Raw genomic sequence first — 13082 nt, 5'->3', positions numbered from 1 at the left:
TTCTTCACTGATTTGCTGCTTTTTGAGAAAAACAGAGCCCAGGACTTTCTGGAAAGTTGCATCACAGTCTTGTGATGGTCAATCAGGTGAAGATATGGAATTTTTGAAGAAGTATCAGAATATTTTGTAGCAGTAGTTCACATATGCAGGTACTATACATTCATTCATTGTTATTTTCCCAAGAAATGGAGCAACCTAATAGCTTATGCTACAGTAGAGTCCAATGCACCATAATTACTTCAGGAACAAAGAAGCGCATACAAAGATAAGATGTCTTTCTGTTGGTGTGAGGTTTTAAACTTGAGATTCTTTAAAATACATTTCTAGAGTTCTGTTTAAATATTGATATGCCACATTCAAAAAGCAGTGGATTCTTGATAAAATGCAATACTAAAATGGAATACTGCCTTTTCATAGAAATAAGAAATGTGCTAAGAAAATTAAATACCTTTAAAAAAATTAAAAATAAACATACTCTCACAGCTTGAGGGTTTGAATGAACCATGTACCAAGGAGTTGAGAAAACTCCTACTTTCAGTTACATCTTGGGACCTCTAACATTCAAAAGGTGCCTAGCAAAGATGACTTCAGCATTTCAGTGGCATTTATCTACGTTGCCATATTCTATTTGGAAACCATTTTAGCATATCCCACACACAATGTGGCTTTTCATAACAAATCATTGTATGACACACAAAACTGCTCTACGTGGTTTTTTTTCAGCATAAAAGGGTTTTGAGTTTTAGAGCTCAATATCAAAATTAAGCATATTCTGTAAAAGCTTAAATTAATTCATTCAGCGCACTTGCTTTTAAATAAGTCTATCTTGATTTTCCATCGTAGGTAGAATTTCAACTCGATTGCACTACTTTCCAAACACTTTGGAAAGAAAACTTCTCAAGTACTGAATCCAACTCAAAGATGCTGAATGTTTTCCCTGCAATTTATTCTCAGTCCATATTGTATATAGACTCTATTTGGGAAAATTTTCTCATTTGAATTAAGGGAAGTGATCTTCTTCAGGTAATTCCTTTCTTAGAATCTACAAATGTTGACTAGCATGCTGAATGTGGATATTCATCAGGAATCAATGGGAAAAGCTTCATTTATATTGTTTTGAAAGTAAATGTTGTAATGATCATAAAAATATTTTTATGCATTCCTTAAATACTTTGAGTGGTGATTTAACATATAAACATATTTGTACAGGTTATTCTTCATCTTTAACACACTGTAATTTTGCTTAAATACTCAACAAAAATGAGTAAGTAGTTAAAAATATTTTTCTATAATTTTATAAAATATATATGATATTGTTTTTGGATCTTGCTTGATCTGTCATTTCCAAGCAATTAACCCTGATGGATTATATAAATTTATGTGACTATGTCTTTAATTATATTTATAAATTTCTTGTCACATATTCAAGGTAAACCTGAGGATAGATCATTGAATAATTCTTTTTTTTCTCTTGTAAAATATTTCATTTCTCCATTTTCTTCTTTAGTGGTCTTTTGAAGAATCCAATCTGTTGAGAGAATACCAAACATGACACAATTAATTATTTGTAAGTAATAAATACTAATATCCTTGAATAGTATTTAATTTAATAACATGTTAGCAATTCCAGGCATACAAATAATTAACATAATTGAGAGGGTTTTTTTTTTTTTCCATTAACCTATTAAGTAATATCAAGAAATGACATTTATCAAATTGCTATTTCATTTTAACTCTTTGATTGGTTAAAGATATCATATCTCCTAGTAAAAACTAGTACATGTAGTAAATTAACTTAAAGGATTTGAGGAAAATATTTTAGGAGACACACAACTGCAGTTAGCTGGCACTGTCTCTTTTTTGCTATCATCTTTTTTTTTTTTTCAGGGATGTGGTAGAGAAATTTCCATCAAATAACTGATGGTCATATATTGAAGTCATTAGAGTTGACAGGGAATGTGGTAGGTACACTGTGGCTAAAGGGTTGGGGAGATTTCTGAGTTGCCTGGATTAACCTTAAATGTGTCAAAAATTTGTCTATAGAGGCTTGACATGAAGAGCCTCTTGAAAACACCCTGTATCATTTGGACATTTGGATATAAAAGTGAAGTCGTTGAAAATATGAAAATTTTCACATAGGGGTGAATGTGGATATTTTTCATTATGCTTTGTGATTTGGAGCATCATAAAAATTACAAGTGTATTATTTATTTATTTCCTGTTATACAGAATAATAAAAATACATATGGGGCTGAAAGGGGCCTTTGTAATAATCTAACCTAAAATGAATATTTAAAAAAAGAGAAGTGTTGTTTTAAATCTCTCTCTATATACATACTTTTTAAATAAAAATTTGAGTAGCTTATAATAGTTCAAACAAAGACAAAGAGTTAATTCTTTGAAAGTGAGGTACCTCCATATCATTTTAATCATATAGTTATGGTAAATTATGCAAGGGAATTATATATTTTTAAAAATAATTATTGAACAATTGAGGGCTTAGAGGAGAAAAATGGTCAAAAATATGTAGTTTTAAATTAGAGACATAAAGTCTGCACCCTGAACAAGCCTGATCCAGTCTGATCTCGGAAGCTAAGCAGGGTTGGGCCTGGTTAGTACTTAGATGGGAGACTGCTTAGGAAGACCAGGTGCTGTAGGCATAAAAAATAAAAAATAAGGGATTGTAAGCTGACAAGGTCCTTGCAATCTGTGAGGTCAACCATGTCTTGCCTAAAAAATAAATTAATCTAACTTTACCATAGCAAATACATATATTTAAAAAAAAATAAATAAATAAATAAAGAGACATAAATCGGGGCTTTATGTCTTCCAGCACGCCAGCATTTTGATGGTGGTAGATGAGAGAGAGGTGACAACAGAACAAATGAACAAGAAAAAGCAATAAATTTGTCTTTCTTAAAATGCCAGTTCTGCTCGATCTCTCAGGCCTTCTCCTTAACTTGTACCTGAGTGTCCTGAGTTGAAAATAAATCAGAAAAGGCTTTCACGAAAGCAAATGATGAATTATAAAACCTTTCTCTTCCCTGCCCTACCAGCACTTGATCTTTTATCCTTTCTCTCCCAAATCTTTTTACTTCTTTTCAACCTTTCTCTGCTTTTATATATTAAATGCACTTTAAAAAAATTCAACTTCTGTTATCTAAACTTTTCCACCCAACCAATTCTATCGACATTGGGTTTTTAGTGGAAGTTGAGTGATTAGAGTGCGTATTAGGAAAATATAATTTAAAGCTTCAAACTGGATAGGGCCAATACTAGCCAAAATTTAAAACAAGTTTGTTTTAAGCTCCTGGACTTTCCTTGTAGCTTTCACTTTCCATTTTTTCTTTCTGTATATACTTAATGATCTTATTATACTCCCCTAGTTCAAAATCCTTTGGTGAAGAGTCTGATCAAATAGTCCCTAAAAGAAAGTACAGGCTTAATGACTATAATACAAAATAACTGTTAAATGAATAAATTTATACTAACATATTAAAATATGAAAAATTTCTCATCCACACCCCCAAGGATATGCATATTAGATAAGGAACAAATCTGTAGCATTAGTAAATAAATTATTGATGGTGGAGCTTTAGGCATCAGCACAAGATCAAGTTAAGAGAGGAATTTTTGCTTTCTCAGGGTTCCTCTGTGGGCTGAGTCTCATTCGACTCTATTATGGAAAAGCTTAAAACAGTTCATGGCAGATAATAAGCACTCAGTAAGTCTTAGTTTCCTTCCTTTCTACCATGGAATCACAATTCTGATGGCTGTATCTCTCGTCGAAGTGGCTGCCTTAACTATACCTACTGGTCAGAAGAGTCCAAAGTTTGTTAAATGACCTTCCTTTGTACCAAAAAAGATCTAAGAAGCCATTAGAATGTATCATCAAAACAATTACTGGATGGAAGAATGTGTTTATTTTTATATTTATCCTTTTCCAGACCAATGATGGAAAAACAGGTGGATGAAACATCTGTTTTAAACAGAGGTATGCTGCCAGAAAGAAGCTATCTAAATGTCAGCTTTGGCTTTTCTCTTCTCTTATCAGCAGTGTCCTAAAACTATAGGGGCAAGCGCAGTGCTCAGAAAACCACAAGGAAGGAAATCAAGAGTAAAATGCTCTCCCTATTAGAGGTACAGATAAATGAAGAAACCAAATTCTGTATTTCAGTCATAACATTGACACCACTAAGCCAGGCCTCGGGTACCACAGTGTGGTAAAGCCAGGTATTACAGACAGAACACAGATATGTAAAGGAGGAGGAAGAGCTGGAGGTTTGAGATGGTGGACGATTCTCTCTTGGAGACTTTGCTGGACAAAAGCTATGGACTCTTATTTACTGACCTAGATGCTACTCATCTACGTCTGTAACATGGATTTGATCATTTTCTCCAAGAGTAATCCCTCAGAAGAGTAAGTCGTTTTAAGAGAGTCAAAAAGGATAGGAACAGTTGGTAATTTGGTGGGAGAGAAATTTGTTATTTAAACTACTTGATCAAAAGCTAATTCTGTTGCTCAGGTATTAGAAAAATGAATATGTATCCACGATCTGTATTTTTAATATAGTTTAGCTATTTAACAAAATGATAGGTTAAAGATAGAGTGATATTATGCTAGAATAAATGTCGATTTGATGTTTAATTGGAAAAACATTAAATTCAACTTTTGTATGTGATTTTATTTTCTATTGTTTATCCTAAAAGCTATCATCTCATTTCTGTTTAATTTAAAAATGATACTGTTGAGTTTTAAAAGTTTTGCATTCCTCAATTTAAGTAAAACACCTGTAAATATATGGATTTACCAGACAGAAAATAGATGGTTACTTAGTTTTACAAGAGGATTTGAAATGGGAGTCAGTGAAATTATAAGATTTTCCTTTTACCAACTAATTAATAAAACTCTCATCTCTCACTCGGGCACAAAATCATTGCATAAAATGTGGTATATTTGTTTATATATTAAAGAAGTATTTGATTTTTAAGATACATAGAAATATGTGATTAGGATAAGGCTTATCTTAACCATGGTTCTATTGTCTTTATATTTATAAATTGACAGGAATTTATTTTTTATTTTTTCTACGAAAAAGAGTTTACATCCTTCTCTGCTTATAAAAGAAATGTATACTTAACTTAAAATTTCCAATGTTATAAACATGATATAAAGGTCTCTTATAATCTCAACGTCTAGAGAGATCCTCCATGATTTTTAAGTATATATATATTTTTTTCTTTTATAAAATATGGGATCAAGTTGTGTTCAACATATAGAATATACATCATTACTTTGTCTTGGTCTTCATTTCAATGTTTTCCATTGCTGTATAATACTGTATTCCACAGCATGGATAAATCATAATTATTTTACCTTTTGCTGTTGAAAACAAATAGAAAGTCAAAAGAACTTTGGTGCTTACCTTCCACAGTGCTAATATGAGCAGCATTAAAAGCAATAATCCAGCAAAAGCACTTAACAAGATAACCCATAATGGTACTCTGCCTGGTAGCCCATCTTTGGATATTTGAATAGCAAGCTGAAAATTATTAAACAGGATGATAACATTAATAAATACCTATTAGAACTTCTGGCACATCGAGTTCTTACAGGTTATAATTTTCTGTCATACAGTGGTTTTAACCTCATTCTTACATATAGAAACAACATTGAGTTTATATTTACAAAATGCCCTTTGTCTATTCTAAATCTCTAACCATGTTGAATTTATTATTACCCCCAAATTATAATTTTATTCTTCATAAATTTATAAAGAATAAATTAATCTCAAGTACGTAGATAAATAAATTTTTGCAAATATATTCATCCCCATGTGATTTTCATTATATCACACTGTCTCTTCTGATTGACTTACTCTTAGTCAGAACCTACAAATAATGTCTTAAAGTCAGTAAAAGTATGCATATAGTCTATGCATTGTATTTAAAGGTGAATACTTATCTGAGGTCATTGACATTATAATTATTGAAATAAGTAATAATTTGAAATGAGAAATTTTGAAACAACAACTAAACATTAGGTAGATTTTAAATAGAATTTTATGACTCAATATCCACGAGGGATATTTAAACTCTTCCATAAGAAGAGTTATCTATAACAAGTATTTTGGCCTTATTTTGTAATGTAAGAAGAAGAAAAAACTCAAACCTTATTTTTACCAAGAACTCAAGCATAAATTTGTATTCGGAAATAATATTTCATTTTTATTTCACATTTCTCAACGACTAAATGAAGAAAACTTTAAAAAATTTACATGTATTCCTGGGTAATATAAAGACACTTTCTATAAAGAAATTATTTTTTAAATCTGCTCTGCAGATGTCGACTGAATTTTAAAATGCCAGTTTTTAAGGAGGAAAATTACAAATGCATTATTTGTTATCAAAGTGAAAGTAAAAACATCAATTTACTGTGATAGTTAGAAGCAATAAAGTCAAATATGGCATGTTAACTGTAAATATCATTGTTTTTTCCCCCTTAGTCTCTCATAAAGAAGAATGAGACTGAAATCACACTTGAGGCTAATAAAGTGTAATCTGAAGCAAAAAGTGTCTGTCACTAACTGTGAGCAGTACTAGTCACTGCTTTAAGGACTATCAGCAATTATAAAACATTATGTCACAAAATGCAGAGTGAAACATATAGTGTTTTCAAAACTTAGAGTTGTACTTGCCTGCCTTTTTTGATTGCCTGTACTTAAAACCAGAGATGCATTTTCACTCTGAAGTTCTGCCTTCACAGTAAGATTAAAGCTGGAAAAATGTGCCTGAAAAGCAAACAGGATTTATTTTCATATGCTAATCACAATGCAAGCTAGTCACCTTTGAGTAGTGCAATTTTTAAAAGTAAGATTTTTGGGAGAGATTAAAAACATGGGTTTGGTTAACATCCAAATGGAAGTGGTATTAGCAAACAATGGCCATGTACCTACTTTACTTCTCTGTACTCAATTCTCATTTAGATCCTTGTTACAGAAAATTTTCTAAATAATTTCTATTCAGATTTAGCAAAAACAACTCTCGAATTTTGTCCACCTTTTGTGTAGTTAGGTGTGAAATAGCTACACTTTGATAATGAGGTTTATATAGGCGTTTGTTTAGGCTTAAACATGAAATTGCTAATATTCAACAATTTGTGACTTACAAAAAATAGCAACTTAATACAATCAAATCTAAAAATGGAAATTTCATATAATTAACCAAATATTTCTAAGAGAGAAACAAATAATACAAAATACAATGGATTAAGTTCTAAAGTAGTTTGTTTTCAGATGGATTTAATTTTATTAAGAGTTAGAGAATGTCCTCCAAAAATATATATGATACATAAATGTATATATCTATTTATATAGATATAGCAGATAGATAGATAGATAGATAGATAGATAGATAGATAGATAGATAGATGATAGATAGATAGTCTGATCTAATATAGCGAGTCCATAATATAGGTTAGTTCTATTCTCTGTCAATAGTGTCAAGAATTGTCTTTCTATAATTCTTTGTCCCTTAACTGAGTTCTAAAGTATTAAGATAAGTGCAAACTTTGGTATTTAATGGATGTTTACCTCTTGAGGTGCAAAGAAAAAGAATAAGAAAGACTGGAAATAAGTACATATCTGGAAGGGGACCTTGAAGGCAATTTAGTAACAGACAAGGAAAATGAGACCCAAATAGCTGATTAAGTAGAGCTGGGCTTGCACCACATTTTTTAAGACTTCCAACCTTGTATTCTTCCTGCAGAAGCACTCTGCTTTGCATATACTAAGAAATGAACAAGCATTTGTTAACGTAATCAATAATTTCAGAGAACAATGCAATCACTTACTTTTATAAAAGTTGGTTTCCATAAGATAAGTGAAACATTCACTTGGCTCATGTCAGAAGGAATCAGATTACATGTGATAGTAGCAAATTTACATGAGCTGCAGTCCTGTTTAAATATCCAGAGGTATATATTAGGATTTTTGACATTTGATAAGAGATAATATATTAAAATAATCTACAAAGTAGTTATTTTTATATTAATATTAAATTTATTCCCTTGGAAAGTATGAGGTAAAATTAGTCTTGGTTATCTGAATTTACCAGAATTGTGCCTCGTTTGAGATCTTCAGATTTGAATATAATCGTTTTCTTCTTAGAGTTGATACCAAGAGGATCCTGAAGGCTACTGGGTCTGCAGTTTGCATTCTAAGAAATGAAGATATTTCTTTAATCAGACAATGTGAGATGTCAGAGGAAAGAATGATTTGGTGTGATAACATGAAGCCTCTGTGAACAACAGTCATTGACATATAAGATCCATCTTTACAAGTGTGCAATGTGGAGGAAGCTATTCCAACCTTAGACACCTACCTCCAGGTAGTAATTACTATTACCGAGCTACTTTTGAATTGTAGTGGATAGCAATGAGGTTGTTATGGAAAAGGAAGTTTACTGGTAGAACTTACTTACTATTACGTAAATAATAAACTCACTAATTTATCATTTTCATCAAACAAGTTTGAAAACTGCCGTAATACAGAGAGCAAAAAATTAAAAATTCTACTGTGGAAAAAAAGGGTAAATGTTTGTTATTTAATATGATAGCTCATATGATGATTTATGAGAAGAAAAAGGAGAGTGGCTTTCATTTGTATTTATATGTTTACCCAGTAATAATTTCGGAGTCTCTGTACACCAAGGGAAAGACACTTAGTCTATGTGGGAGGAAGATGTAAGTATGTAGCCCTATAGGTGTTAAAATGCCACATTTATAAGCTAGTTGGTTCTTGGATTGTTTCTCTAGGCTTAATCTAGTAAACCTTTTGCTTCCCCAGGACTCTTTACATCCTTGATAAAAGATAATAAGAATGAAGGTTCATAAGTAGTAGGAAAAGTACAATTTTATTCTTTCTAGATTTTCACAAACCTCCTTTTTTGGATTAGTGAGAAACGCTTGAGGTTTATTTTTTCCTTGCCTTTAGAAAAACATTTAGATATTATAAGCCAACTACCACTGTTGCTATTTCTTGATTTCTGATAATACTTTAAATTAAAGAAAAACCCTGAACGGAAGATATTGTGGTTTTCCATGTTTGAGAGACTGAATCATAACAATTACTACCATACAGACTCATCTAATGCTATAGGTACTATGGGGGTGCAATACTGCTGTCGTTTTATATTTATGCTATTGCTATAAGTGAGTAAATAGTGTCGTCTTGGTTTATGTGCAACTTCGTTTGCTTAGGAGCAATTAAAAAGTCCCTTCCTAGAGTCGTTCGATCATCTCAAACAAATGAAAGGTGTAACAAACATTTCAAGCATCAGTCAAAAGTTAGTTATTGAAAATCTACTCTAATAGATTGAATAGTGACCCCCAAAAGATATGCCTATGTCCTAACACCTGGAACCTATGACCAGGACCTCTTTGGAAATAAGATCTTTGTTGATTTAATTAAATTAAGGATCTCCAGATGAAATCATTCTGGATATAGGGTGTACTTTAAATCCACTGATGAGCATACTTATAAGACAGAAAAGAAGCCACAGAAACACAAGAAAGAGGGTCCTGTGAAGACATCAGCAGAAACTGGAGTTCTGCTGCCACAAGCTAAGGAACACCAAGGGTTGACAGCAGCCACAAGAAGCTAGGAGGGAGGCATGTTAGGGATCCTCCCTTCAAGCCTCCAGAGGGAACCGACATTGTCGACACCTTGATTTTAGATTTTCGGCCCCCAGAACTGTGAGAAAATAAATTTCTATTGTTTTTAGCCACCCAGTTTGGGCTAATTTGTTACCATAGCAGCTGTAGGGAACTGATACTTCTACTGAATAACGAGTGGAAGTTATTATTACTTTAAAATTTTTCTAAATGCCTCTCTATGTTACTTTGGTAAAGCTCCTTATCACAAGTGGCATGCAGAACAGAAGGCTTTAAATACACACTGAAAAAGATAACAGTGATGACATAATTCCAGGGTACCATGACTTACATCAGAAGATGACCAACCACTTGGGTACAGCACAGGATAACCATCTGATGTCAAGTTGGGAAATGAAATTGACAGCTTAAGTTCTGGCATTGGAAAATGTCCACTTTTTCTAATCTACAGAAAAACAATTGAAATGTAATCATGTCTTCCTCTTTCAATAGCATCCTTTCCATCTTGTAGGACATACGGTTCCTAACTGCTCAGTTGTGTAATATTTTGAATCCCAAAATAAGGATGTTCAATGATCATGTGCATCAGCCACAATCATATATTGTTCCTTTATCCTCCGCCCACTCCCAATATAGGACTGAGATTCAAGGAAAGTCAGAATTAAAAAAATTTTTTTCTTTGTCAATTTACCATGCTCATCATCATCCTTTACAATACCTCAGTCTTTCAGGAGGTGCAAAGGAGGGAGAACATTTACCTGATGCACTCAGAACAAGTGAGCATATTTTCGTTTGCCTCAACCCAGTTTGCTTTAACTCCCTAAGCCCACAAATGACTTCTCGCCCCAGCCTGATAGCATATGCCAACATTGTACAGGGAAACCAGATATCCATCTGCTTCTCTTTACAATCCTATCCCCAGCTAAGGTTATTATGTCACTGGCTGTTGATAATTCAGTCTGATAAGAGTCAGGTTAACTTCCATCTCAATCCCCATCTGTTTTTATCCACTCACCTAAAATTCTCTCTCAGTATCACTTTATGCCACCAATGGTGAGTCTTTCCTGATCTTAGTCAGAAATCATGTGTTCTGTAATTAACATTTACTTTTTTCTTATACAGACAATGTTCCTCATAGAAACAGTGGAAAATATTAAAAATAAACCAAAAATAAGTTTCCTAGAATTCTGCTACATTGGTAAAATTTTAATGCACAAGTTACCTATCTTTATCATTTGAATATATGCATATCTCATAAAGTTAATATTATAAAATACAAAACTTGGTGTCTCATTTGCAAAATTTATTATGTCATGGCATTTTCCTGTAAATTTAGAGATTTGGGACTATGACTTTGATTAACCATTTAATAACAACCACAACATCAATATTTATTACTGGTTATGTTCCAGACATTGTTAATTTTTTTGCTTACATTATTGCTTTACCCTGCTAACAGCCCTAGGAGGTAGATTCTCTTATTATTCCTGTTATATCTATGAGGAAACAAGGTTAGAATGAGAATAAAGAACTTCCAAGATCACAGAGTTGGTAAATAGTAGAATTAGGATTTTTTTTTCATAATGGGCCCTCTGAACTATTACAATAGCTGTCTTTCTATTGAATAACTATATCACAATTTATTTAAGCTATTTCATTGTTAAGCATTTAGATTTTGCCCAGGTTTTAATTTTTAAACTACTATAAATAACATTGTTAAGAACATCTCTGAACATATATCTTTGTATCACCAATAATTTTCTGTGGTAAATTTCTAGCAGTAAAGTTACTGGGTCTCACCAAAAAGAAGTTTATATTTTAAAAAGTTCCATTACTCTAATTTTAGATTTTACCCCACCGAAATAATCAGATATATAAAATATTTATGTTCAGGGGTATTATTAACAACGTTATTTATTTCAATATTATTTATAATATTTTGGGAGTACCTGTTTCAAGTCTGGACTCTGATAAGTGACAATACATGAAGATCTACAACATTCAAAGTCCTTTCCTTTATACCTCCTTTCCTTCCTCCCCTCCTTTCCTCTTCTTCCCTCTCTCCCTTCTTTCTTTACTTTCTTGTGTTTGCTGAATTTTCTAATCCAGACAAGTGAATGGGGCTAGAAAAACCTGGTAGTCTGAATTCCAAAAATCTATCTCAGTAGTAGAGTGAGTGGCATTTATGCTAATTTCCAGGGTACAGGTTGTCACAGGAATTTCAGCAAAAGGCACAAATAAAAACAATGAAATACATCTTTAGAGTATATATTTATTTTACTTTGTAAGAGAACTTCCGTTTCACTTTTGGCAATTCCCGAAGGAGTTGAGACCATTTCACCTATGATAATTTTGCATTATTTCATACTTTTGAATATATATTTAAATCCATCAGTTGAACTGGACCCTCTTTTACTTGAGTAATATTAACTTGCGTCTGTCAGTAGGCATTACCTAAAATGAAAGTCTGGCTCAATTCCATAGTTGTTTGTTACAGTGGGTAGGAAAAGTTCATTATGTATGAATCCAAAAGAATAATGTTGTGATGAAAAACATTACTTAAGGAGGTGGTAGTGGGAACATAAGTTATAGTGTAATACATATAAAAGGTAGTGATGATCAAGAGATACAAATTGACTTGTTGAGTAAAGGAAAATATTACCAAGACAATTTTAAATAATTGATTTCTGAAATAGTCATAATTATTTTTTTAAAAAACTGCTTTTCTCAGTTGTACTGAAAAATAATGTATATAAAGTCTATAGGTTTATAGGTAATATCTATTTGGTTCCATAGATAATTTTTTTCTAGGAAATCATTCAAATTAATTGTGTCTTATTGTGAGGAAATTAGAGAGCTAGGTCTTTAAAATTGCTTCAAATATAATTATCAATTTAAATAAAATTATTTCAAAATAATGAAATTATAAAGAAAAATATGCTGGAATATAGAGCTAACTATTGAACCAAGATGTTTCTACATGTCTGTTAATACTTTAATTTATAAATTTATAAATAACTCCTTATAGTAGTTATTTATAGGTAATTTCTTACCAAGTAGAAGATATTAATTTCATTTCCAATGTCCTCAGTAGAATTAATAACTTCAGGAACTGTCTCATTGGCTGCAATTGAAATATGGTGTTCACTTGCAGAGCTTAAAAGAATTGGAAAAAGAAAACAAAACACAATAAAATTTAACTTTTATTTGGCCTCATTCTTTTTCTTTCTTCATACCAGGTTACCCCATAAAAAGTAGTTATAGATATTTCAAATCAGAGGCAAATTCTTGTACTCTGATACCTAAAATTAACTTTGAGGAAGATGAGGATTACACATTTTGTTCAATAGTCATCGACATTTATATGGCCTTAAAATGCTGAAATATGTTTAGGTTTTTTAAAAAAATT

General features: G+C 31.8%; 1 protein-coding gene across 1 annotated transcript in view; it reads right to left on the bottom strand.

Moving 5' to 3' along the window:
- Positions 1–929: 929 nt before the first annotated feature.
- ITGA1 (integrin subunit alpha 1) overlaps positions 930–13082 on the bottom strand; it is a 140222-nt gene continuing 128069 nt past the window's right edge. The window contains exons 23-29 of the mRNA XM_015589844.2: positions 12727–12829; positions 10005–10118; positions 8113–8217; positions 7853–7957; positions 6699–6791; positions 5427–5543; positions 930–1528 (exon numbers count right to left, since the gene is read on the bottom strand). Coding sequence (XP_015445330.1) covers positions 1484–1528; positions 5427–5543; positions 6699–6791; positions 7853–7957; positions 8113–8217; positions 10005–10118; positions 12727–12829 — 682 coding nt within the window. The 3' untranslated portion in view covers positions 930–1483. The remainder of the gene's footprint in view (positions 1529–5426; positions 5544–6698; positions 6792–7852; positions 7958–8112; positions 8218–10004; positions 10119–12726; positions 12830–13082) is intronic.

This window comes from Pteropus alecto, unplaced genomic scaffold, assembly GCF_000325575.1.
Source record: "Pteropus alecto unplaced genomic scaffold, ASM32557v1 scaffold73, whole genome shotgun sequence".
NCBI lineage: Eukaryota > Metazoa > Chordata > Mammalia > Chiroptera > Pteropodidae > Pteropus > Pteropus alecto.
This window is presented reverse-complemented; position numbering and strand designations above follow the sequence as displayed.